At 37.3% G+C, this 24,614-nt stretch overlaps 2 protein-coding genes across 4 annotated transcripts; both read left to right on the top strand.

The window, feature by feature from the left end:
* The first annotated feature begins 3,108 nt into the window (after positions 1-3,108).
* On the top strand, positions 3,109-7,750 carry zranb2 (zinc finger, RAN-binding domain containing 2). Of its 3 annotated transcripts, XM_053322395.1 has the most exons (10): positions 3,109-3,239; positions 3,836-3,888; positions 3,987-4,095; positions 4,303-4,385; positions 4,499-4,575; positions 4,947-5,096; positions 5,184-5,365; positions 5,802-5,861; positions 6,384-6,533; positions 6,762-7,750. In XM_053322395.1, the coding sequence occupies exons 1-10, from the start codon at positions 3,184-3,186 to the stop codon at positions 6,817-6,819; spliced, it is 978 nt and encodes a 325-aa protein (XP_053178370.1). In that variant the 5' UTR covers positions 3,109-3,183; the 3' UTR covers positions 6,820-7,750. The 3 variants fall into 3 exon arrangements, with proteins under 3 accessions (XP_053178370.1, XP_053178368.1, XP_053178369.1); XM_053322393.1 differs by having other exon boundaries at positions 6,384-7,750; XM_053322394.1 differs by having other exon boundaries at positions 4,947-5,092; positions 5,183-5,365; positions 6,384-7,750.
* A 3,103-nt stretch (positions 7,751-10,853) lies between these two features.
* ptger3 (prostaglandin E receptor 3 (subtype EP3)) lies at positions 10,854-12,774 on the top strand. Its single transcript, XM_053322978.1, has 2 exons — positions 10,854-11,705; positions 12,369-12,774. Exons 1-2 carry the CDS (start codon positions 10,854-10,856, stop codon positions 12,693-12,695), a joined length of 1,179 nt encoding a protein of 392 aa, XP_053178953.1. The 3' UTR covers positions 12,696-12,774.
* Positions 12,775-24,614: the final 11,840 nt, after the last annotated feature.

A 24,614-nucleotide genomic window follows, 5' to 3' on the forward strand; every position in this document is an offset into this window, starting at 1 on the left:
GAAAAATCTCTCTTAGAAGTGTTATTGACCCAGGACACAATCAGATGGTGGGCTGTACATTGGCTGGAAAGGACATAGTAAAGTTAAAAAAGCATTGCTAATGAAGCCACTTTAATGTAATGTAACGTTGTTTACCTAAGTGTTATTTAATTGCCTGGCTCCTCTCTGAATCTTTCATGCAACTATGTGCCGCAAACAAACATAACACAGCATTGGCAATGTATCCTTATTAGTTATTCATGGGTTCATTTGCTTCATATCTCTCTTCATTCTTTTCTATGTGATGCTGAAACCTAGCAGAATGTACATCCTCGGCTGAAAACACTGAGTAGAGACGTCTCTTGTACTATCAGTGAGAAGAGGCTTCCTTTATGAAAAATGACTGATGAAATAAACAAAACTCCAACAGCACAGTGAGGAGGTCTTGTTATGAACGAATAACTAACAGTGTGTGTACAGACTGTTGCTTTCATGTAATATCAAACTTCTGGCTTCTGTATGTGATATTGTGTATTATACTGATGAAGGTGCATAAGTCATTTCCTTTAACAGAAAGAAGCTAAATCATAAAATGTGCCTCTCTTGCCTCTGATACCTTATCTTTGCTGGTTCCCTCATCCTAATAAACCGTGTGTAGGGCTCATAAATCAAGTGCATGTCTCCCTAACAGATACATGATTATTTAAAAAATGTATGATTAAAAAATCTTGTTCAGTTCATCTTGAGTATACTCAATTAAGTAAACCCATCTTGTCCAAGACATAAAGGACAAGCCTCAGCAACGTCAATGTCAGCAATGTCCTGGCCCTGTCAATAATAGGCAAAGGAAACTAAGCACAAAGAAAGGAAAGTAATAGACTTCAGTTGAAATACTGAAATGGCTACTGGTGTGGCACCGGGGTCATGGACCAGCTGTGACAGAGACCTCAAAGGGTCTTTGACTTTGACCGACAGCAGATTGGGTGGACAAGGGCAAGCAATTTAAGCTCTGGTGTGTTCTTACATTGTTACAGTTGTTAGTATCACAGAAGAGAATAAACCAACTTGCAACTTAATGCCTTTCCTCCTCCCTCATTAATAGTATTTACATCTCCACAACATATGGCGTGCTACCTCCTGCATCTTCACTGTAGTAACATTAAGATCTGTAAACTGCGCTCATCTGGAATAGTAAAACATGTTGTGTGTCATTGGACTGACCCCGTTCTTGCAAGGCAAAATTTGATTGATAGTTCCAAAAAAATGTTTGTGAGAAACAATGTCATACAATGATGTTGCAATTTGTAACTAACATTAATACTTACTGAATGGGTCCTTGACGAATTTCAGATTTTTACAGTTTTTTCCCCCACACAATTCATGGGATTGCATAGTACTTGTACAAATGGTAATGCTTCATATGTGAATGTTACAATTACGAAATACAGTTTTCAACCAGATTTTCATCCAGATAGCAGGCCTAGATTTATGTTTTACCTCTACTCTGAATGAACCTAAACTCCTTATCTACCTGTATGATTTTCAGCACTGACCACTTGTGATGGTTTTCTCCATGCTATCTGGTTTGAAGCTATTCTATGAAAGATCAGGGCCTTATTGGCCCTAAGATTGGTGCTACTGAAAGACACTTCCCTAATACTTCCTTACACATCCTCCATAAAAGGACCAATTTAAATGTGCTAGTAAAGGATTTTAGGGCTTTGAACTGTATGAACAGTACTTTCAAAAATCCTGTAAAATATCACAACGCATATTTATTCAAAATCAGTTTTATATAATTTTATCAAATGCCACACGTTATTTTAAAAATATATCATAGTTATCATATTATAACTCAAATGTTTACTATGGTATATATTATATAATAAAAGCTCACACAGACCCCCCACCCACCCCAGCCCACACACAGACACAGACACAGACACAGACACACACACTGGTATCTACACTTACACTGCCCTGATCTACATGATCAAGCAAAATGATTGAGAACCTCCAAGCAGATGACAGAACAAAATACAACTGGAGGGTATGTGAACATGTGCCGTGTTAAACGTTGGCATCAACTGTCATCTAGTGGCCAGTACTTGTATTGCAAAAAAAACAAAAACATTACTGGCTAAATCAGTTCAGGGTTTAAAGATGCTAAATTTGGATTGGGGATTTCTAGAGAAAGTAGATACAGTCAACAACAGTGTTAATATAAAACTGATCTTTAATTAGTAATTTGCTAAAATATTGTTGATTGGACATCTACAGTCTCAATCTCAATATAATATGAAGATCTCAAAGCCAGTAATCTCAGTTGAACAGAGTGAATGCTCACTTCAGTGTTTATCTTAAAACTCATTATCAGACCTGTTCCCCCTTTGTTTGTGCGTATTTTCATATATCCACTCTGCTCTTCAAAATTTTGATAATGAGGGGTTTCCCAAACAAACTTAAAGGTTATACTGTAAAGTGTGCAATTCCATAGCATTAGTTTATAGATTATAATCACACTTCACTGTGCATAATTTTCTAGTATTTCTAGGAAGGTTTACCGAGATTTGCATGGCATGTAAACGTGTTATCCTTTATTGACGCATTAAAACAAACATGCCATCACCAATGCATTTGAAGGAAACTATGATCTTCTGATTATTATATGTAATTTGCTTTTTATCAAGAAAAACCGGTTTGTCCCTTTGTCAATGTTGCATTCAGGTGTTTTCAGTAATATCGATGGCCTGTTTTAAAAGTACATTTTTGTCTCAATTGTTGGGTTAACATGTTTGGTAAACAGCACAAATGTAATTTTTTAATATGCTTTGTCTTCTTTTAATATTACTTACTTGGATGGCAATCAATTGTGGCAATTAGGGCACGGTAGGTAAAGAAAGAATGTAGTGTACACCTTCATTGTTTTGGTTATGTATATTATAATTACTGTGTTCTTGCACTGCTGAAAAAAGTGATTTGGTTTTCCAAAAACTTCCTGGCGCAATGTGTGCCGGTTTTTACCGTGCTTAGCATGTGAGACAGTGTGTGTTTTCATATTACGAGCAAAGAGGTTACAGTGAACGAGCTGCCGAAGAGCGCCTGAAGGCAGCAGCAGAAGGGGCGGCGCTGGTGCGACTGCTGCTGCATGAGCACAGTGTGCACACCCTGCTAACGAGCCAGACAGTGTTAACAGACCCAAAAATGTCGGGGAAGAATTTTCGAGTCAGCGACGGGGACTGGATTTGTCCTGATAAAAAGTAAGTGCTCCTCAAACATGAAACAAATCCCTATCTTAAAGTTAAATGTAGTTGTGGACCTCTTCTGAAGTCTCTCCGTGTGCTAACAGGCCGACGGCAGTTAGCTTGTGAGGCCTTCTTACGTTTAGTTTAGGCTAATGTCGGCTAGATAACCACCTTGGACCATCTTTACACACACTAAACAGAGTAAACATAGCATATCAAGTGTGGATCTGTGGGCAGGGACTCGTTTTGGGTTTACGTGTCAGCAACTCTGAACACCGCCAGTATACGTAGACTTAGAAGATAGCAAGTTAGCTCTCGTTAGCGTGTGTGGGTTCTGGGTTGTGGCTTTAGATTGTCCACTCACCGTCGTGGGTGATGTTTACTATGCTGCAGAAGCCAAGATGTCATGAGTGCACACTCCAAAGTCAGCAATATCAGGTTGCGAGTGATCTGCATAATAGACAAGCCAGCTGCAGCTGTCAGTGCTCAGGCCTGTGACACGGGTAACACTGCTAGGTAATGGTGTGGTATTTGAAAAAGAAATGCTCCAAGCTACATAAATCATGTGGCAATACTAGTTCGTAGTCAAATGTTGTTTTATGTTTTTGCAGGTGTGGAAATGTGAACTTTGCTCGAAGAACTAGTTGTAACAGATGCGGAAGGGGTGAGTCTGTCTCTGTGCAAATGCTTGTATCTTGCAGAAACTCATTAGATCCTTTTCATGAAGCTGTGGTACTGAAGATCATTGCTCTATTTTCGCAGAGAAAACCACAGAGGCAAAGATGATGAAAGCAGGTGGGACAGAGATTGGTAAAACTCTAGCTGAGAAGAGTAGAGGCCTCTTCAGTGCAAATGACTGGCAGTGTAAAACGTGAGTATTTATTATTAGCTGCAATTATTAAGTACTTTTCATATTTGTTACAGTAAAAGTTAACTATTGAAGCAAGAGATGAAGATTTTTTTTAATGGGTAACATATGAAACTTGCATTTTAATAAGCTCTGACACTTTTGTTTCATTTATGAATATTTTTGAAATATTATAGATGTTTATTTTTCTTCTCTGTTGTTCTCAAAAAGATGTGGTAACGTGAATTGGGCGAGGAGGTCAGAGTGCAACATGTGTAACACACCGAAATATGCCAAGCTTGAGGAGAGAACAGGTAACTTAATAATTAACTAGTTTGTCAGTAATTGGTGTGCTTTTGAAGACAAGTTTTTTAATGTTTGCGTGCATTTTTTAATTTTGTTTTTATTATTATTATTATTATTCTAGGGTATGGTGGAGGATTTAATGAAAGGGAGAATGTGGAATACATTGAACGAGAGGAATCGGACGGTGAATATGATGAGGTGGGTACCAGGTGGTGACAGATGACCATTAATATAATTATTCACAATTGAAGCTTTTCAGCCTTACTGTACAGCCTTACTGAACAGCCTATTGATTATTTCTTGATAATGGATTAGTTGATTGGGCCATAAAATAGTGAAAAATGGTGATCAGGTGACATCCTCAGATGTCTTTTTTTTTTGTCCACAACAGCCCACAACCCAAATATATTAAGTTTGCTATCATAGAAGAATGAATAAACCAGAACATATGTTTGAGAAGCTGTAGAGAACTTTGATATGATTTCCTCAACAATTAACTCTAAACGATTAATTAATCATCAAAATAGTTGACAACTAATTGATTAACCGATTTGTTTTTGTCAATATAGTTCGGTAGGAAAAAGAAAAAGTATCGTGGGAAGCCCAACAGCACATCTTCCTCAAAAGAAACTGAAAAGAAAGAAGTGGTAAAAGATGAAGAGGAGGAAGAAGATGACGAAGATGAAGAAGAGGGTGACCTTTCCAAATACAAACTGGATGTAAGATTGGTCCCTTATGCTAGAATTTCTGAAATATTGTGATACTAACTGATGTCAATATATTGACAAAAAAACCTTCCTCTCCAGGATGATGATGAAGAAGAAGATGATGATGATGACGAAGACAACGACGGAGACCTATCAAAGTACGACCTGGACGCCAGTGATGATGAGGACAAGCAGGCAAAGAAAAAGGGCAGCCGATCGGGTTCGTCCCGTTCTCGCTCATCCTCGCGCTCCTCCAGCTCCAGTTCACGGTCGAGGTCCAGGTAAACGGGTACAGGTCAAGGGTAACTCCGGGCAAAATGTCAGTATCAGCTCAATCTTCCTTCTGATTTACTGATCATCAATTAAATGTCCTGTTTTTACTGTTTTTCTTGTTTTCTCTTTTCTTAATCCTTCTCCTTTTGTGGTGTAAGAAACTTAATGTACACACTGAGTGATCTTTCTTGAGTCATGTAATCATATCTTTAATGTTGGGTCTGGAAATGTCTGAGTTCAGATGGAGGGAATGCCTTTATTATATTGTAATCTTGAGATAGACACGATCTTTCTGTAGTCACTCTGTTTATTATGACATATAGTAAGGAAAGAGTAGTGCTGAAAGTGCAGTTCATTATCATGTCTGTGATTTGCCATAAGAACCACATTGCTATGATTTGTTGCTAAGAAAATATTGGAAAGGTTTTGTTTTTTGTTTTTCAGGTCCCGTTCTAGGAGCTCCTCTAGTTCCCGATCTGGATCTCGCTCGAGGTCCCACTCCAGGTGAATGAGGTGACATGCACTCTCTCCCTTTAGAGAGTGTATGTATGGGGTGGAAGGCCCCACAACAGTCTTAATCCCTGTCTTTTTTTAGCAAAGACTGCATAGTGATTGCTTACTTCATTACAGAGTGCTTTTTGTCTTAATCTTCAGATAGTCATATGGTTTGAAATCACAACAAGATGTTATGTTGCTTTTCATTCACCTGATGTAGGTTCATTTCAGGTTTAAATTTGGACCACATATAAATACTACACTATACGATTACCTGAATTGATTTATTGAGCCTCAGAAATCTTGAGAGACTACTACTGGGGTCTTCATCAAGCATCTCTTGTAGAGTGGTGCTGACTCCACCCACTCAGATAATTTCACTATATTTAGAAAAGTCTTGCATACATTTTCTCAGTACCATAAATCTGTAGATCAGTGCTCTTAAGTCAGAGAAGCTTGATAAATACCCATCCTGGTGAAGCTATTGCCTCGACCCTACTGACCTTAGTGCTTGGTTTATTCCTCCAAAAGATCCAGCTCCAGGTCTGGAAAGGGCTCCTCTCCCCGCAAGAGGTCCCGCTCACCTTCCTCCTCACCTGAGAGGAGACAGAAGCGCAGTCGCTCCAGGTCCTCATCTGGAGGGAGAAAACGGAGGCGCTCTAGATCACGTTCGTCCGAAAGGTTTGGGTTTCTGTGGAATACCACAATGGCACTGATTATTATTAGCCATCTATCGCCTCGCTTATGGGAATTCAAATTTACAGAAATATGCTCACATTTTCCATTGTTGTAATTCTTTATACCTTTACATCTTGTGACCTTTTACTTGTTTCAAGTATGCATAACTGAATATAAATATCTGAGCCTGCTGACCTTGTTCCTCTTCCCATGGTGTGTTTGTGATTGCAGGCGCCGCGGCCACTCGTCTGGATCCTCCCATTCTGGCTCCAGTTCAAAAAAGAAATAACTTTATTACAGCCTTTAAGACAAACAAGAAAAGGAACTTGAGTACAAGTGCATGTTATGTTGCAAAGAAAGCAGCCACATTCGTACAGTATGCTGTTCATTTTCATAGAATCTCCAAAGTCTTACTTCCCTCAGCAAAAAAAGAAAGACAAAGACAGCAGAAACACAACATTTTTTCTGTCGTTTCTCATCATTACATGCCCCTCCTCCTCCTTTTTTTTTTGTTTTTTTTAAACCACACTCTAATCTGTGACAAATGTCTGTAACTATAGGTGTCCAATAAACATAAATGTTTGGTCCTATAAGAAAATCAGATATACTGTGAAGAGGCTGTATCCAATTCTAAATCCATCCTGCACACTATCATAGTGGCAGTACATTTGGTTCTGCCCATCTTTAGGGAAATTAAACTTTTTAAAAATGTATTACTTTAAATTTTTTTTGGCCCTTGAAAACATCTTAGAATGTGTTTGAAAAAAGCCAGTTTTACTTTACTCATGTTTTTTAAGTAAATGAAAGCGTTCTTCTTTTTTTTAAATAAAAAAGAAGTGAAGTACCTAAGCACCAATTTATAATAACAGATGTAGCAATGAATTTTGGCCGTTTGTTGTATTATGTTGATAAATATATATATTTTGTGTTTTCAAGGTAAGTATTTTACTTTTTGATATTCATAAATGGCAGAAAGTTCAAGTTTAGGTGTTTTTGTTTTTCACACAATTGTGGCCTACTTTACAACTTAGCTATTCCTCTTCATTTGTCACTTGGGAAACCAATTGAGTCAATAAATGATCAATTTCAATGCTCCAGATTAGTGCTGCAAGAGTAACAAAAAGCATATGTCCAGATTAAAGGTAGAATGTGGCAATCCAGTCCTTTTTTTGGTGAAACAACTAAAATGTACACGTGTAAATAAAAGCCTGTTGACATTGTTTCTTCTCAATTTTCTTTGTCAAGAAATTGTCAGACTCTCAACTGTATGTTAAGTCCTGTTTGGATGCCTGCTGAATTTGACACAAGGACCACAGTCAGCCAGAGGTCACTTAATTAGGTACACGTGAAATCTAATTAAGTCCAATACAACAGCACTACCATAAATTATAGTTTTTTCGAATGTATACTTTTTCAGTTGATATTGTCAGAAAGGTGATCATTCTACTTTGTTTATTACTGAGGTCGTGGTGGTGTACTGGGGTGCACTATGTTGACTGGTTTTCCTTTTATGTTGCCCCACTCATGTATATTAATGGAGTCAATAAAATAAGAGGAACAACATTCAATATAATGCACCCTAGTACACCGCCATCACCCACTATGACCTCAATAATAAACATGAAGCAGAATTATCACTTTGGCAATGTCAACACAAAATGAAGATGTATGCTTTATATGTATTGAATTTAAAACAGACCTGTTGCATTGTATTGCACAAGTGTTCCTAATAAAGAGGCCAGGGAGTGTATATGTGTAATAATGATGAATAAAATAATGACTTGCATCTGATTAACTGAACATTTAAACGAAACTTCTAACGTTACGTTGACTGGTGACGTTTCATAGTGGTGCAACAGATCGTTTTAAGTCAAACTTCTCTCAAATTAGATGGTTTGCATTACCAATAGGGGAGAGTGGGGTAAGTAGTGCCAATTTTTACTTAAAGTGCCCTTAAAACAAGGGGACAACAGTAATGCCTCCAACTAAGATATCTACATATAGTTTAGGATGCTGTGCATCCCTGGGAACAATTACTTTGGATCTTAAACAAACAGTTTGAGAAATATAGCTTTAGAAAAAAAAAGTGCCCTGTGGCACAACTTGCCCCCGGTAGGGGGTAAATTGTGCCATTAGAGAGAATACAGTGGGGTAAATTGTGCCATTGATAATTGAAGTAAAACAGATCATTTTAATCTCACAAATGATAATGCTATATAAAAGTAAAACAAATTCAATACAATTTACTTATAAAAACATTCGTATTGTGCTGCTAGAGGTGAAATTCTCCTCCGGAGCATAGAAGGGTTCAATGTCTCCTTTTTGTATTTGTATTTGTGTGGCATGATGGTCTAAAATTAAGAATATCACATAGTTTTAGTGATCAAATGTAAGAATACAATATACAATAACAATAAAATACAATTAAGTAATATATCATAAATAATCATAAATTGGGTTAAGTTGTCCCATTGGCACAACTAAACCCAGGCCTTTGGCACAAATTACCCCAGACCCACCATTTTGAAAAAAATGTATCCCCCAGCTGTTTTGAGCTAGTATCATGCTAACTGTATATACTCATGCTGTAGCTTATTAAAGCACTAAAACATGTATTAACTGTTTTCAAAGTTGTCTACAATTGTTCAAACACAGCATTAAAAAAAACTTGATCATAGAAATTTTACTTTGGAGGGCAAAAAATTGTTTTTTGAACTTAAATGTGCCAAACTCTCAAGCCAAGTGTCTCCCCTCTTCACAAGATGAGTGAAATGGATGCCTCTTCAAAAATATGTGGTCACATGAGCAACTTCTTCTATGGTTTTCTAGATAACCGGGGTGGAACTACTTACCCCTTGGCACAAATTACCCCACTCTCCCCTACATGTAGGACAAAGAAGTTATTTTACGTTACATTGAATTCAAGCTGCCTTAAACTTCTGTATTAACTAGTAGTTAGTTTTATAATAGTACAAGAAGGACATTTGTCGATATTATCATCGAAATTTCTGAACAGCCAAAAAATAAAGTAACACCTGCTTAGGCGACACTAGCTAACAGTTAGCGTTGTCCTTGTGCTAATTTAGTTGTTACCATCGTTACCGAGTTTTCTAGTAAAAAGATTAACGTACTTAGCGGCATCATTACCCCAGTCTATGTCATTACCACTACTATTTCGCTTTCAACACAACGTTACATCAGCTAATGTTATTTAGAAGAGAGCAGAGAATACTTGGCAGACCTTTTCTGTGGCTCCAAACTTCAAGCTGACTTAAAATGTTGAGCTCTCTACTGCTGGTGGACAAGTAAAATTAATTGTGGGCTATTATACTGCATGATTGTCATGATTGTCACTCAATGCCACACATTTTGTGTCGCAGTTCTTCTTGTGGTCAACAGGTGGCGCGTCTTGCCTCTAGTTTGATATGCTTAGTTCATAAATTCAAGCAGGTTTTTGGTGACATTACACATGTCCACAACGCCTCTAACATGGAGTTTGAGGCTATATCTCATGTGCTTTTAGATTGGATAAAATTAATAGTTTGACCAGAAAGTTGCCTTTTTTTAATATAGCTTGATAATGCACTAAAGATAAACTCTTTGCTTGTCTGTGCGTTGGTAGCTGAAAATAATTTCCTCCCATTTCTCATAATATGAGCCCAGCTGATTAATAAATTGCCATTCAAGTTAATTTAATGCACAACATTTCTCTATAGGCCAAAGAGATACAATTAAGGCCACCCAACGTAATGTCTTAAATGTGTGCATGAGAAATTAGTTTAAAAAAATGATTTTCTTATGTTCGCTTCTTTCCCACTAATGAAAACGAGCCGTATGTAATCATGACTAAACACATACAACTTTGAATTGACATATAGCCTATAAAGGGACAATGGTTCAGCAGTTTTATCTCAAGATCGGAGCAGGTTTGTTCATCCCTTATCTCATCGGATGAGTCTGTCTGCTCACTTCTCAGAGATGTGATGATAATCTCTGGCATTTTGACTTCTGTCTGACCACTGCCTCTCAGATATTAATCCACTCTCCACAAGCGCATTAGCCTATACGCCTACTTGTAGAAATAGAAGGTAAACAACTTCATTACTATAAAGCAGACAACTGATCATATCTAACCATTTAGTGAGAAGGATCTTAACAGCCTAGGTAGTTTGTTTCCTATGGGCGCTTCTGTTAGTGGTCCCGCCTCCAGCGCGTAAAGGACCGAGCGCGCTTTTATACGCACTGCATTCAGTTGGAGCATTAGAGGATGCCGGACACACACATAGGCTTTGCACGGTACATTAGACTATTCTTTCCGAAACGATGACTTGGGACGGTTGTGATTTTCTTGAAGGCTTGCAAACGACCGTTGGGGAGATGCTGGGCGCCAACGTTTCCAAATCATTGCGCGAATGCAATGCCACCAAGAATTCCAGTTGTGGATATGTATCAGTTGGTTTCCCCATAACCATGATGATCACTGGCATGGTGGGCAACTCATTAGCTCTTATTCTGGTGTATATCTCTTACAGAAAGAAGGAAAATAAAAGGAAAAAGTCGTTCTTACTTTGCATTGGATCGCTGGCGTTGACTGACCTGTTTGGACAGCTTTTGACAAGTCCGATAGTAATATCAGTTTACCGAGCTGATCTGAAATGGGAGCGTATCGACTCATCAGGCAATTTGTGCGCCTTTTTTGGCATGTGCATGACCACTTTTGGCCTGTGCGCCCTCTTCTTGGCCAGTGCCATGGCAATTGAAAGAGCTATGGCGATAACAAACCCCCATTGGTACTCCAATCACATGAAGACAAGTGTGACAAAGCAGACTCTGGTTGCTATATGGTGCCTTGTGTTGCTCTTTGCGCTGCTGCCCATTGCAGGGGTCGGGAAATACACACGTCAGTGGCCGGGTACCTGGTGCTTTATCAGCACCGGGGACAGAGAAGTCCCGGGCAATATGTTTTTCTCCATCACTTTCGCTGTACTTGGGATTTTCTCTCTGCTTGTAACAATTTCCTGCAATGTGATGACGATCCGGGGCTTAATTATCCGGTGTAAAACAAAGTCTGGCACTTCTCAGTCATCAAAGCAGTGGGAACGGCTCACCACGGAGACTGTCATTCAGCTTTTAGGGATTATGTGCGTCCTGGTTATATGCTGGTCTCCTCTACTGGTATGTTTTTGCTGGTGACTGCAGACTATACATACATATCACAGCATAGAACAAATATAGTCCCATTTATGCGCATTTAAAAAAAGGATGTAACACAAATAAATCTCATTTACCCTAATAATATAAGGTTGCCACAGTAACCACGTTTTCAGTTTTTTTCAATCACTCATTCAATCATTCACCCTCTTCTACTCTATTTTTTCCCCTTCTGTCCCTTCACACAAACACAGGCCATACTTGAAAGTCACATCACTGCTGTCATGTATGATTCCTTTGAAACAGGATGCCACTTAAGGAACAATTCACTTAGCCAGTCCTGTTTGGAGGGTCTGCTCAGTGTGCTGTGAGGTCATGCATTGTCAGTTACATATATAATAGTCCCACCAAGGACATTAATAGAGCACACAGAACAGTGGGGACAGAAATAGACTGGAGAGTGTGAACATTATGTTTCCCTCTTCGTTGTTTGAGCTGCTCAGATTTGTGTCAGTCAGAAATGTAAATGAGACTGCACACAAAATCAAAACTTCTCAGATAGCCTTTAAATGTTCATACAATAATATTCCCAATGGTTAATTTCACAAAATGACATTATAGGCCATGTTTGGCTACCATAATACAGACATGTGACATGTACAAACTTATTCCTGCCTTCTTCTTCAGGTGCTGATGCTGCGGATGATCTCCACCCAAGTATCCTCCCATGAATGCAATTCACTGGCAGGGTCCTTTAATCACACCTCTGGCCAAGACGTCCAGTTAGACTGTAATTTCTTTCTGACAGCCATCCGTCTTGCCTCTCTCAACCAGATCTTGGACCCATGGGTCTATTTGCTCTTCAGGGAGATCCTCCTCCGTAAGTTCTGCATCATGGCTAATGCTGTGTCCAACTGCTCCATAGAGGAACACAAGGAGACCCCAACGGCACTGGATGCTCTTAATAAGCCGAACAAAGACAACAACAGCCTTCATAAACGACAGAGTAGCTAAATCGACTGAAACAGGAATTCAGCATTTTGTGAATCTAAAGTTGGCACAGATCGGGAGGAATGCGAAAATGGATACATTATTTTCTTGACTGGAAAAAAGAAGAAAATGAAATGTCACTTCATGTCAGGAGGATATTGTGCAACAGACGCAGTGCTGTTTCAGTGTTAATGATAACCAGCCAAGTCTGCCTGGGTGAATTCATTTTGCTTAAAACACATTCCATTCAAAGTCACCTAACCAGCACGTGGACGCATGACCGCGTCACATTTTGCATGTGTTTGGAGCGTGGCTGCCAGGAGCTCTCTCATATGCAAGTTTTCAGTTTTTAATAACAACGTCTACAAGACCCATGAACTGAATATGTGTGACTCTAAATAGACTAAATAGACAGAAGTGGTGCATCTCATGTTTTTTTTACTTTCTAAACTGAGTCATTGCTTTCAACAACTTGAAGCCGTAAGCCAACTGAAGGATGTTGCTTTATGAATGTCTTTAAATTAAGAAAAAAAACCCTTCTTATATGAAGTTGTAAATAGCTTTGTCATATCTTACATGAAGTGTTTAACAATGAATGGGCAAACATTCAGAAGAAAAATGAAAACATAAAACTGGAGCCAATTGTTGATTTTAAGATTATTTATTAATGTTTATAGTAATATGAAGTTAGTTGTGTCTTTGCTGAATGCTGATGATGCTAGCTATTTGGCATCAGTTGTTGTACATTTTTTATTATATTCTATGTGATGTTCCCTGGCTGGCTGCCAGGACTATGAAATGTGAAGCTTTTAGTTTGTCACTTTCCCTCCTGAATATGAAATGCACTGGTGAAGTACTGTGCAATTATTTTTTCAGCAAATTCCTCAACGCCACTCCTATGAGTATTGAGCATTTGAGTATTTCATCAATACATTTGATTTAAAATATTCTTCATTTGCAGGCATACAATGTGAAATTATACGTGCATCTAAATTCACCAGCCAAATAAATCTTTTCAGAGAAAAAAAAACAGATAATAATTGATGCAGTCTTTTAAGAAAGTGGACTCAAAGCTGATGAACGGAAGAATATCACATGCAGAAGATCATGCACAGATTATCCAAAACAAAGTCACCATGGAATTTATAAGAGCAAAAACCTTTTATTTATGAAGTAACTTGTTCAGATGGGTCAAACACTGTGTTGTGGCTTTACAAGCTCCCTGCAGTGTGTAGGCCAACAATGTTCTGTTTTCGCATTAATAGGTCATATTCTGACAGTACACGGGGAGTTGAAGCCGCAGGTGTTTTATAGACAGGTTCTTTTATATTAATTCATGCTTTTGATTCTGCAGCGAGTGCCTCGGACATGTTGAATGTGTCCTTCAGTATTGCATAATTTTTCTTCTTATGAGCCAAATTTTATCCTAGTAGTCCTGATGCTACCTCTAAGTAGAATTAGATATTGATTTTCTTTAATGTCTACAGTGCAATGTCTAAGCTTTCTTTGATTGAATTCAAGGTATAGTTCATTGAGGTGGAAAATGCTTGCTCTCTGTGCCAAACGTTATTGAGAGAGGGATGTTGACAGGCAGTGGCAATCTACTCCTACAATGATGTAAATATGATCTTTTTTTTTGCTTTTTGCTTACTTGTCTTGTATATGTCATTGCTGACATACTGTAAATGTATTTAATGAGGTTCAGTGTCTTAGTTGAAGACAGATTTCTCTTATCACATCACAGCTCTGCCAACAAGACTAGACTTATGTATACTCTGCCATGTCCGGTCTTGTCTATGCCTTGTAAATGTGATAATACATACAAGCTCAGTGATAATGTTCCTATAGAAAATTGTTTTCTTCAAAAAGCCATGTGAAAGATAAGCATTTCCTTTTTCTATGTTGCTGTTAAGCTTCCAACCGAGACAGAGCAAATGTAGAATTTCTTGATTGTTAAGCCTGCCTGCCTTAGTAGCCCAGTCAAAAACCTTGGTTGTTGGGTGAAAACACAACTGTAAAGAGAAACACAAAGTATTACAACAACACTACTACTGTTCAGGGTGTGTTGCACCAGGAAACCAATTATTTAGCATTATTTGTGCTAATTATCAAACAGATTGCCAGCTATGAATGTGTAGTGAGGTTTACATACTGTACCTTGCTTGTTAATATGTGAACATACTAATGTAGTCCTCAACAAGCAGTCAGTTTCGTTAATGTTTAAGTGCTATTACACCGAGACGAAGAGTGTTCATTTTGATAAATATACCACTAATTGAGCTTGTGACTCTGCATTAAGAACATTTATTCCAGGCATATGTTCACCGTGTGCATCAGTTAATATACACTTCAGAGCTAACATATGGGGTTTAATTCGCATATTTAAAAAATGATTACATGGCTGGTTTACAATTGACTCAATCAGTTTCCACTAGAATCTGTGTGTCATGTAATTATTTTAGGTCTCTGTCCAGGAGAGACTGAAGCTGCCTGCTCTTCAGTTGAGAAAAAAATTAGAAAGGAATATTAGAATAAAACTACCTAACATACTGTATTTTCAAACTGCAGTCTCCAGTTTATTGTTCAGCAAAGGTGTAATCTTGATATTATGGATTATTATGTCCTCATTGAAAGGTGTATCAGAATGTAATTTGTGTTCTGCTAGAAAACATGGTTCTGCATATTAATTCTAAAAGCCACTTTGTAGACATGAAACTAAAAATGCTATCCAAGTTTTGATTGTCAAGACTTTTGTTTTACACACATGCTTAAATGTTGTTCATTGGCATAAGGAGCAGGCCATTTGAGCAGGCAATTACACACAAGAGTCCTGTGACAGCAGTAAAGGGAGGGTACAATTACACAATGATTTGTAAAAAGCTTCATGAGGCAAATCCGGTGTTGCCAGATGGTTGTATCTTGCTTACTCAAGTCACTAATGCATGGAATTGATTTACTGATTGCCTCATGAGCTGAGGAGTCACTTACTAACTTGAGATTCCATAAATATGTTTGGTCATTTGATATTTTTTGCATTTGTGCTCAATATTCTCATGTTTGCATTTTGGTGGGAAAATGCTTTTAAAGTTTATCTGCGGGACCACTCAAGTCACACATTAGTCCATTCATGATAACCACCATGATAACCACTCTGTCCAACTCTGTAACATATTAAACAAACACTGCAATAGGAGAGAATATTATTAATATACAGTTGGGTAGAAAAATAGAAGAGTGTCCCATTCTTACTGATCCTGTAAGACTTCACTGTCTGCGTCAATAAAATTCAGTTGTAGCTCAACAAACAGACAAGTGAGCAGGTGTGCTTTCTAGAACTAATGGATAAATACAGCTAGATTTTCCGTTTTCCTTTCTTATCTCTGTGCTATCAAGCAGATTATATAGCTACATTTTTCCTCTGTGTTTACTATAAGTGCTGACTGTGTGCAGGAACTGATTTCTGTCACTTAAATGTACAACTTACTCTCCTCCACACTATGACTCTAAAAGGCAAAGATTACATTTCCTCTATGCCACATGGAGCTGCTGAGTTTCAATCACATAAAACTGCAGTCTTCAGCTGTGTTTAAAAAAGATTTCCAAGTTGGCAAAAAAAAGTTGTTAAAAGGGAGGAACCAACCTGGCAGGTGCAACAAGTAAATACTTTCTCAAGTATTTAAAGATGTTAAGAGAGCATGATGCCGTCACGTGCACACAATACAATGGGAACAGGTTTGGGCCACCAGGCAAGGCTCCACTGATGAATGTAAACACATATTGAATGTCTGTCAGAGGTCCATCTCCTTATCGTTGGCACACTTCATGTCTCTGCTTAACAAGTACGTTGTGTGCTCTGATGGAAATTTTTCCAGACTCTGAACTCTGAGGCGTGATTCTACACACATTCATGTGACTTGTTGTCTATTTTTTCAAGAGCTCTTGTTCTTGTGAGGAATGCTGTAAAAAAAAAGTATCTTCAGATATTTTGATATATCTGTCAGAGACAAGCTTATGTACCATGTTGCTGTGATGAAAAGAGAATATCGAGCTACCTATCAAAGTGTCCTTTTGTTACTTCATGTCTTTGTCCTCTTCTTGACTTGTGTCAGTTCAACATGCAATGCACTTTTGATTCATTTACAGATGTAGAGTCTTTGGCTTATGTGTTGGTGTAATGTTGTAAAATCTAATAAAGAATATGAGCATATCTTTTCAACACGTGTTGTGCCTTTGAAGCAGCTGAAGTTTGTTTTCTTATTAAATATTTGTACATCTCTATATCATACTAATTAACGACTGATGCAAGTGGACTGTACAGTGTTTTCTCAAGAGGTATCCCTCCTGAGTGAACTCTGGTTAGGCTGAACCAGGCTCCACCTTTCCAGTAAGGTAAATTTTAAGATAAAAGCATCCTTATGTTTTAATACAGTCTTTTAAAACAGTCCATTGTTTTAGACCGACACTGAAATTAGTATTTGTGTCATTTTCTGCAAAGGAGCAAAAAGAAAAATGTATTGTCTTTTACTAAATTCAAATAATTATTCATGCTTTTATGGTGTTTAAAATCCACAAACTACACAAACTTAAAGAGACTGAAGTATTGAAATTTTGGCAACTTTCACCAAGTGCTCGCTCATGTGGGAATGTTGGGTATCTTTAAATTAAAATAATGAGTACAGTCCTTGAGTAGACCTTGAGATGACTTTTGTTGTGATTTGGCCCTATATAAAAGATTGATAAAGATTGATTGATTCCATTTATCTAATTTGGTTTGTTATTACAAATGAGTTCCTTTGATCATTAGAATCATATAATATATTTCAAAAGCTCCCAATAATATATATAATACCTGTTATTTGTTGTCACATTATCACTAATAATCCCACAGCAAGCCCTCAACGTGCATTTCTGCACGTTGTAACTCAGATATGGAAAAAGGAAGACTCTTTGACTGATATCACGGCAAACACACTGATGAAGGTTGACAGACAAAAAGTCTTCATTTATCATGAAATACTTGCATTGAAAGTGAGTGAAACTGATATTTTAAAGTGAAGCTAAATGCCACTTAAGGTTACAATTTATGAGGTATGTTGCTATTGCAGCAGCCTCCAGCTGAATGTCAGTAGCACTAATGAGTATAAATATAAGCGCTAACTGTATTTTACTGCCAGAAACGATGACTCCCAGCTGTGTAGAAGTCAAGGATGAGATCTGACCATAGATTTGAAGTAGAACAAAGATTTGAAGTAGGACACAGACAGAGACCCTGGAGTGCTCAGTCAATATGCCCTCAATAAATAAAGCTAAAAGACATTTCCCTGCTTTATACTAGACGACATCTGTGAATAATTTTGAGGCTTTAATTTAATTAGTCACGAATTGCATAAATCACCTCACTTGCTCTCTAGGCTCTGCACACCATGTAGTCGTTTTATTGCTGAGTAAGGACACTGTCTGATAAATTCTAGTAGGCCCATTAAAGGCTTTATCGTTCCATTATTCATCACTATTACGCTCAATAGACTGAGGGTGTATATTTTTTATGAGCAAAGCACTTCTGAACCATGACATACTTTGCTATATTGGTGTTAAAATCAATTACAGATATAAAACTTATTGAGCAAACTGCAGAGTGTTCAAAGCCATTGGGAAAATGGAAAGAAATACGTATTTTAAATGAAACCCACAACATGCTGCTTCTGAGGGTGAATTAGAGGCAATTGTAAATGGCAATTTTAAAAGATGAAAACATTCTGGTTCCCCGAATGCGTGGTTTCTTAAATTGCAATCTTTTTTTGTATTGGATGAAGGAAAATTCCCCCTCTATGACGATAATAAGAACTATATAACACCAGCACTACATAATAGTTGAATCATTATCACCAAAAGCTTTAAAAGTGAACGGACATGTGGAAAGAGAAAGGTTTATTGAGTTTGGCAAGTCATCTCAATGGCAACCCTTTAATGAATTAAGTCTCATGTTTTGTCAGTTTAATGGGCTTGAGTATCACATCACTCACACAAAATGCACCATGTCTGAATCAATTCTGACCTCACTAAGAAGTTTATTGATTCATTTCTCACTTTTTTATTTTTTTTGACTCCAATCTTGAAAGATGTCAGTTTACCTATATTGTGTTTGTGTCCTCAGAACCCATCAGCTGTCTGTCTGATGATGGTTTAGCTTCTGTGGGCACCTGCCAATATTAGCCAGCAGATATCCAAATAACACATATCTGAGGAAAGAGTTCCTTTTCCATGTGCCGATCCTTGTTAACAGTAAGATTAGCAACTTGAAACAGTCCAGATAACTTTATCGGCTAAAGTCTTGTCGTGTTGCCTACAGATTCTGTATTCATACTGTATGCAGATATCTGTTTATAGCAATTATTGTTTCCTTAATGCGCTTCTTCCATAGACCATTGTGCTAAGAGAGATAAATGTCCGTCTGCTCTAAATGACATAATTGCTCCTCCAGGGCCTCTCAGAGACGAACGTAAGGCATGCCTTTAACTGAATTCATTAGATGGGTGATGGATGCTGCTACTTTACCTTGCTTATGCTTTTAATGTATGGACAAGGTCTGTTGTGAACCTGCGTGCCAAGGGAAAAAGGCAGGACTGGTGCTGTTCTTTGTGTTAGGATGAAGTATCCTCAGGTCAGGTAAACAACCAGGATGAGTCAAAAGGTTTCCTGCTGACTGCAGAAAGGATCCAGCCATGCTGTGACCGCGAACACAATTACTCAGATTGTTGTAGATAAGGTTTAGCTGTATGTCCTAAGGCAATGAATCTATTAGGCCCCAAACATAGTGGCTTGGTATGTGATGCTGGTGAATACGTGGATGTTATTCTACCTGCTGTGACACTCTCTCTGAATGGCAATGAGGATGAAATGAAAAGATATGTAAAGCTTGTTTACTCAGTTTCATAAGTGAATGGAGATGTGATTTCCAGTGGGACAAAACACATGCATAAAAGTAATGTAAATAATCTCAGTCTTTGACATAAATACTACAGCATTTAAATTCAAAACTTCATTGTCATGTTGGCTTTTTTTTCTGATATCTGAACATGAACAAAATTGTGGTCAGTCTTCAGGAGACCCTCATCAATTTCTGCAGCCTGTCACTGTTGCTCAGTGCTGTCAAACACAAACTAATGAAGCTATAAATCCATCGCACATCTGCTTAGCAAATCCAGTCCAGCATGAACATCCATTTGTGTTTGACCGTTCTCTCGGTATAATAGTAGTGTAGTGTCATCAGTTATCACCCCGTCAATGTGGCTTCAATGATACTGAATAATACAGTTTATATGTTGTTTTATGGAATAAGACTGATGACGAGAATACATTTACCAACCATTATAATCACAAGCACCAATCACAAGTATGGTCCACTGTTTTCTATCACACCTTATAAATCTTAATGTCCAAGCTTTCAATAATCAGTCACTTCTCCTGACTGATGCATGTACTTAACACTGTTTGTAGTCAATAGCCCTTGCTGATCTACATTTTCATTTTCTTGATAGAGCAGTTCCTGAAAAATATAAAAACAAATTAGTTCAACATATTCAAGGATGTAATCTGTAAAAGTTGAGGTTGCTCTAAACCCACTTTACACAGTGCTATTCACACTTGGGGGAAAACCTTGTTTAAATTCTGCAACAAAGAGAATGAGAATCGTAAAACATTGTGGTAATAGCTCCATGTTGACTATTATACAGAAATGTAAAATAAAACAGCATAATTGACTATTCATGACTACATTTTAATACAGCCATATTCCCCAGGACAACACTGCAGTAATACAACCAATATAACTGATTCAATGCTACATTGCAGCTTCAACTATTTTCTTTGGGTGAGATTCTTTTGCCATTTTGGGCCCTTCAGCCCTGTTCCTGAAAAAAAAACCAAACCCCAAAACAATAATCTTTTCCAATTTTTTTCATTCTGCTGGATGTTTAAGTTGGATGCCCAAAAGTCATAAGAGTGGGATATTTTTCCATCAGGCTGGGTACAGCGATGTGCCTTATGAATGGCTCTTGTTCTGGAAATGATGAGCTTTGCATCTTCCAGTCTGCTTGGCGCTGCCTGAGCACTAACGGGCCAAATTCACCCACATACATCTTTATAATAGCACTCTGCCCCGCTTCCTCCTCGTCTGCTACCCTGCTCTCAACCATATAGGAGCTTTAATCTCATCGATCACAGTATCAGTATGAAAATGAAATGATGCAAAAATTATAGTGTTTCTTTAAAAATGGTGACCGGAATTAATTCTAGGTTTTCTCTCATAAAAAGAGAAATATGTCAGAATTCTGAGCCATATGCCAATCCTGTAAAAAATGTTATGAAGTACTGATGTTAAGACGTACTCAGAGATTTTGCTCAAGTAAAAATAGCAAATCAAGTAAAAGTTCATAATTATTAACAACAACATGTTAATAATAACAAAATGCTGAAAGTACAGAGTGAAAATATTACATAGTCCTGAACATGTCATGTTATCATTTTATTTGTTGGTGATGCATTAATATGGAAGCAGCATTTTACTGTTGCAGTTGGTCAAGATGAAGCAAATCTTAACTACTAATATGTTGTTGGGTACATTAATGTACAGCAGTGCATCATATTTTATAAACTGATTGTATATTTTATACATAAAATGTAAAAAAAAAAATCAAATACATTTAATGAAAAGTTCCCTCTGAAGTATAAGGAAGTAACATTAAATAGAAAAACTCAATTAATAGTACCTCTAACTTGGTAAATGTACTTTGTTACATTCACCACAGCTTGACAATGAAGTACTACCGGAAATTTTTTCTTTTATTTTTAAATGAATTAAAATGTCAACACTAAAAAAAGGAAAAGTAGGCCTACTACTGGAAGTTAATATGCTATTCTAGAAAGTAATGGACTTTCCAAATGTACAGTTTACAACAGTAAGGGGCCCTGTGAGCCTTGTTGGTAGGTCTCACACTTGAATTTTCCAGGCAATTCTTTTTGATCTTATTTTGATTTTCTTCCACTTGCTTCTCTATGTGGAATATGTAGTTTCTGTCTCTCAAGGTGTCATTGTGCCATTATCCAAGGCATTGGATTTCCTTTTATTTTTGGAATTACTTCCAACATACAAATCATCTCAATGGCAACCCTTTAATGAATTATTAAGTCTCATGTTTTGTCAGTTTAATAGGCTTGAGTATCACATCACTCACACAAAATGCACCATGTTTAAATCAATTCTGTCCTCACTAAGAAGTTTATTGATTCATTTCTCCCTTTTTTCTTTTTTTTTGACTGCAATCTTGAAATATGTCAGTTTACACTACCTCTATTGTGTTTGTTTCCTCAGAACCCATCAGCTATCTGTCTGATGATGGTTTAGCCTCTGTGGGCAACTTTTTTTTTGGAATTACTCCCAACATACTTGACTTCAATAAATGTCACACTTTGTACCTTTTTATATAAGATCTGCATCTGCATCACATTTTGTCCAACATCCAAAGCACTGCTGGCCAGTGGTCGGAAAAATAATCAAATTTAATGACATTCCCTTTATCCCTCAATTAGCTTCATTTTATATACATACTCATACATTGTGTATGCCTTTTAACCCTTTCTAACCCTCGAAAAAATGTTTTGCAGGGTTGTCATTTTTGAACCTACATTTAAGCGCTTAATTATTTAGTTTTGAGGCGCAATTAGGGTATTTTGACAATCCTTATGTAGGTCCAGACTTAAAATTAAGGGAGAACTTGCTTTTAGTGTTGTAGCCCTAACGCTGTGGAACAAACTCCCCCTCAGTATCAGTGCCTCCTTCTTCTTATTATTATGATGATGATGATGATGATGATTATTATTATTATTACCATTATCATTACCATTATAATCATTATTATTATCATTCCTGTGCTGTATATTTAGGCTGCTCTGGGTCAAACTTCAGACAGATTTAATTACAATAATACCGTTAGTACCATTAATATCTTAACTTGAGGGTGATGCTACAGAAAAATATTTTGAATATCCAATGGTGAAACTGTTTATTCTCTGGGTTGCATGAATGTGCTTGAATCCAATTTTTATTTATACAAGTAGACATTTTAGTCAGTTGTTCTGGCACTACACAAGTCCAGTAAGTCTTCAAAATGGTAGATAGATAGATTGATGGAAATCTGGAGTGGTTGCTAAGGTATGGTGCTCCAACACTGACTGACCAGCTGACATCACCATATGACTGCCATCATGGGACAAATCAATACATGACTGAAGCTGGGGCCAAGTCGGCCTATTATTAAAAAAACATCAGTCTGAAGGACATGTCACTGATGAAGTGTTAATACCAGTAATATATACTAAGAAAGTCAGATCACTTTCAAGCTGATTTATGGTATGTGGTTTGTTCATGTTTGAAATGGCCTATTCACTTTCTGGGTAATGAGAGTTCTTTGTTTTACATAATATATCGACCACCCTGCATCTATAATTCAGTTCTCTTAAAGATGTAATGGGTTTTCCAATATAACTCATACGTTCTCACTGAAGGGATACAGCTACAGCAAACCTCTGTTTTTCTCATGGGGCCTTATAATCAAATTTAGAACTAAATGACATTTTCTCAGCACTAAATGCATTTCTGTTCTTCCTATATGTTTGAAGTTGAAAGTGAGACCATGGTGAGTCCATTATTCCTACTAAAACAAAACAAACAGCTGCCACAAAGATAAAGCCATTATCCTTGAAACCCTACAGCATTTCTGTTCAAGCAATGAAGTGTGAGGCATGAAGAGAAACTACACTGAAGGTTGCAATACACAATTACATCATATAGTAGAAGGGGAACCTTTTTTTAATTGTACAGCAATTGAAAATGTGTAGGGGAATTACAGAGTGGCTATTACTGATTACAATTATCTCAGTGTGCTGAAAATAAACCACTCACTTTAAGAGGGATTGTACTATCCAGACACTAACCAGCTGCTCACACTCAATCATAGGACTCATCAATCTCAAAATCTCATAAGAATATCTCTCTGAAAGGTTCTGAGGAAACTGAAACATCCTCCATTTGAAAAGATGACAAAGGGCAGTCAGGGTTGTAACCTCCCCAACTCAGAAATAGATATTGCTAGAGTTTCTATGTTCCCAAACCACTGATCCAGAGTGAGTGATGTAACTGAACTGTCTATGTAAATGGTGTGTCTGAGCTGGGAGGGGGAGATCAACATGTAAGTGGATAAATCCTGTATTTTGTTTGTTGTAGTTTTAAGTTGATCCTACGTGTCTTCCCATAGTCATTACTTAGTGCAACAAATTCACGGCTGGAAATCATCTCCAGAAAATGCAGTTATTTTCTTTTCATGAGAGTACTGTACTTATTGGTTGATATTATGGGTTTTCTTTTTAACCAAACACAGGTTTTTTGCAGGTTCTTTTGGTGGGATATAAAAACTTTTGAAGGATCACGAAAAAATCTTTACACTGGAAACTCTAACTGGAATCTCATAATCTTTAATTGTTTAACATTTTGCTGTTATTTAAGACAGAACAATTCACCGTATGTATTAAATTCTAAGGGCAGTGACTGAACTACTAACATTTTAATTAACAAAACAATTTACTAAACAACTGAATAAAGGGGAATAAATCCACATTTTCTATGCAGCTTTAAATAAAGAGAAACATGATTAAAGATTTAAAATTTTACCTAAGTATATATACTATTCAAGATATTCCATAGCAAAGAGTCATTTAGTTAAAGCAAGTAATTTCCCACTCTAATTCACTCCTAACTGAGAGGCAGTGCTAATGAGAAGTGAAAGTGAGAGGGAGTGCGGACAGCTTGCAGCAGGAAATTAATAGCTGGTGGCATGAATGTGCAGAGCTGAAGGAGACTTGTTAATTAGGATTTGTCAATTCAGACGC

Source organism: Scomber japonicus, chromosome 7, assembly GCF_027409825.1.
Source record: "Scomber japonicus isolate fScoJap1 chromosome 7, fScoJap1.pri, whole genome shotgun sequence".
NCBI lineage: Eukaryota > Metazoa > Chordata > Actinopteri > Scombriformes > Scombridae > Scomber > Scomber japonicus.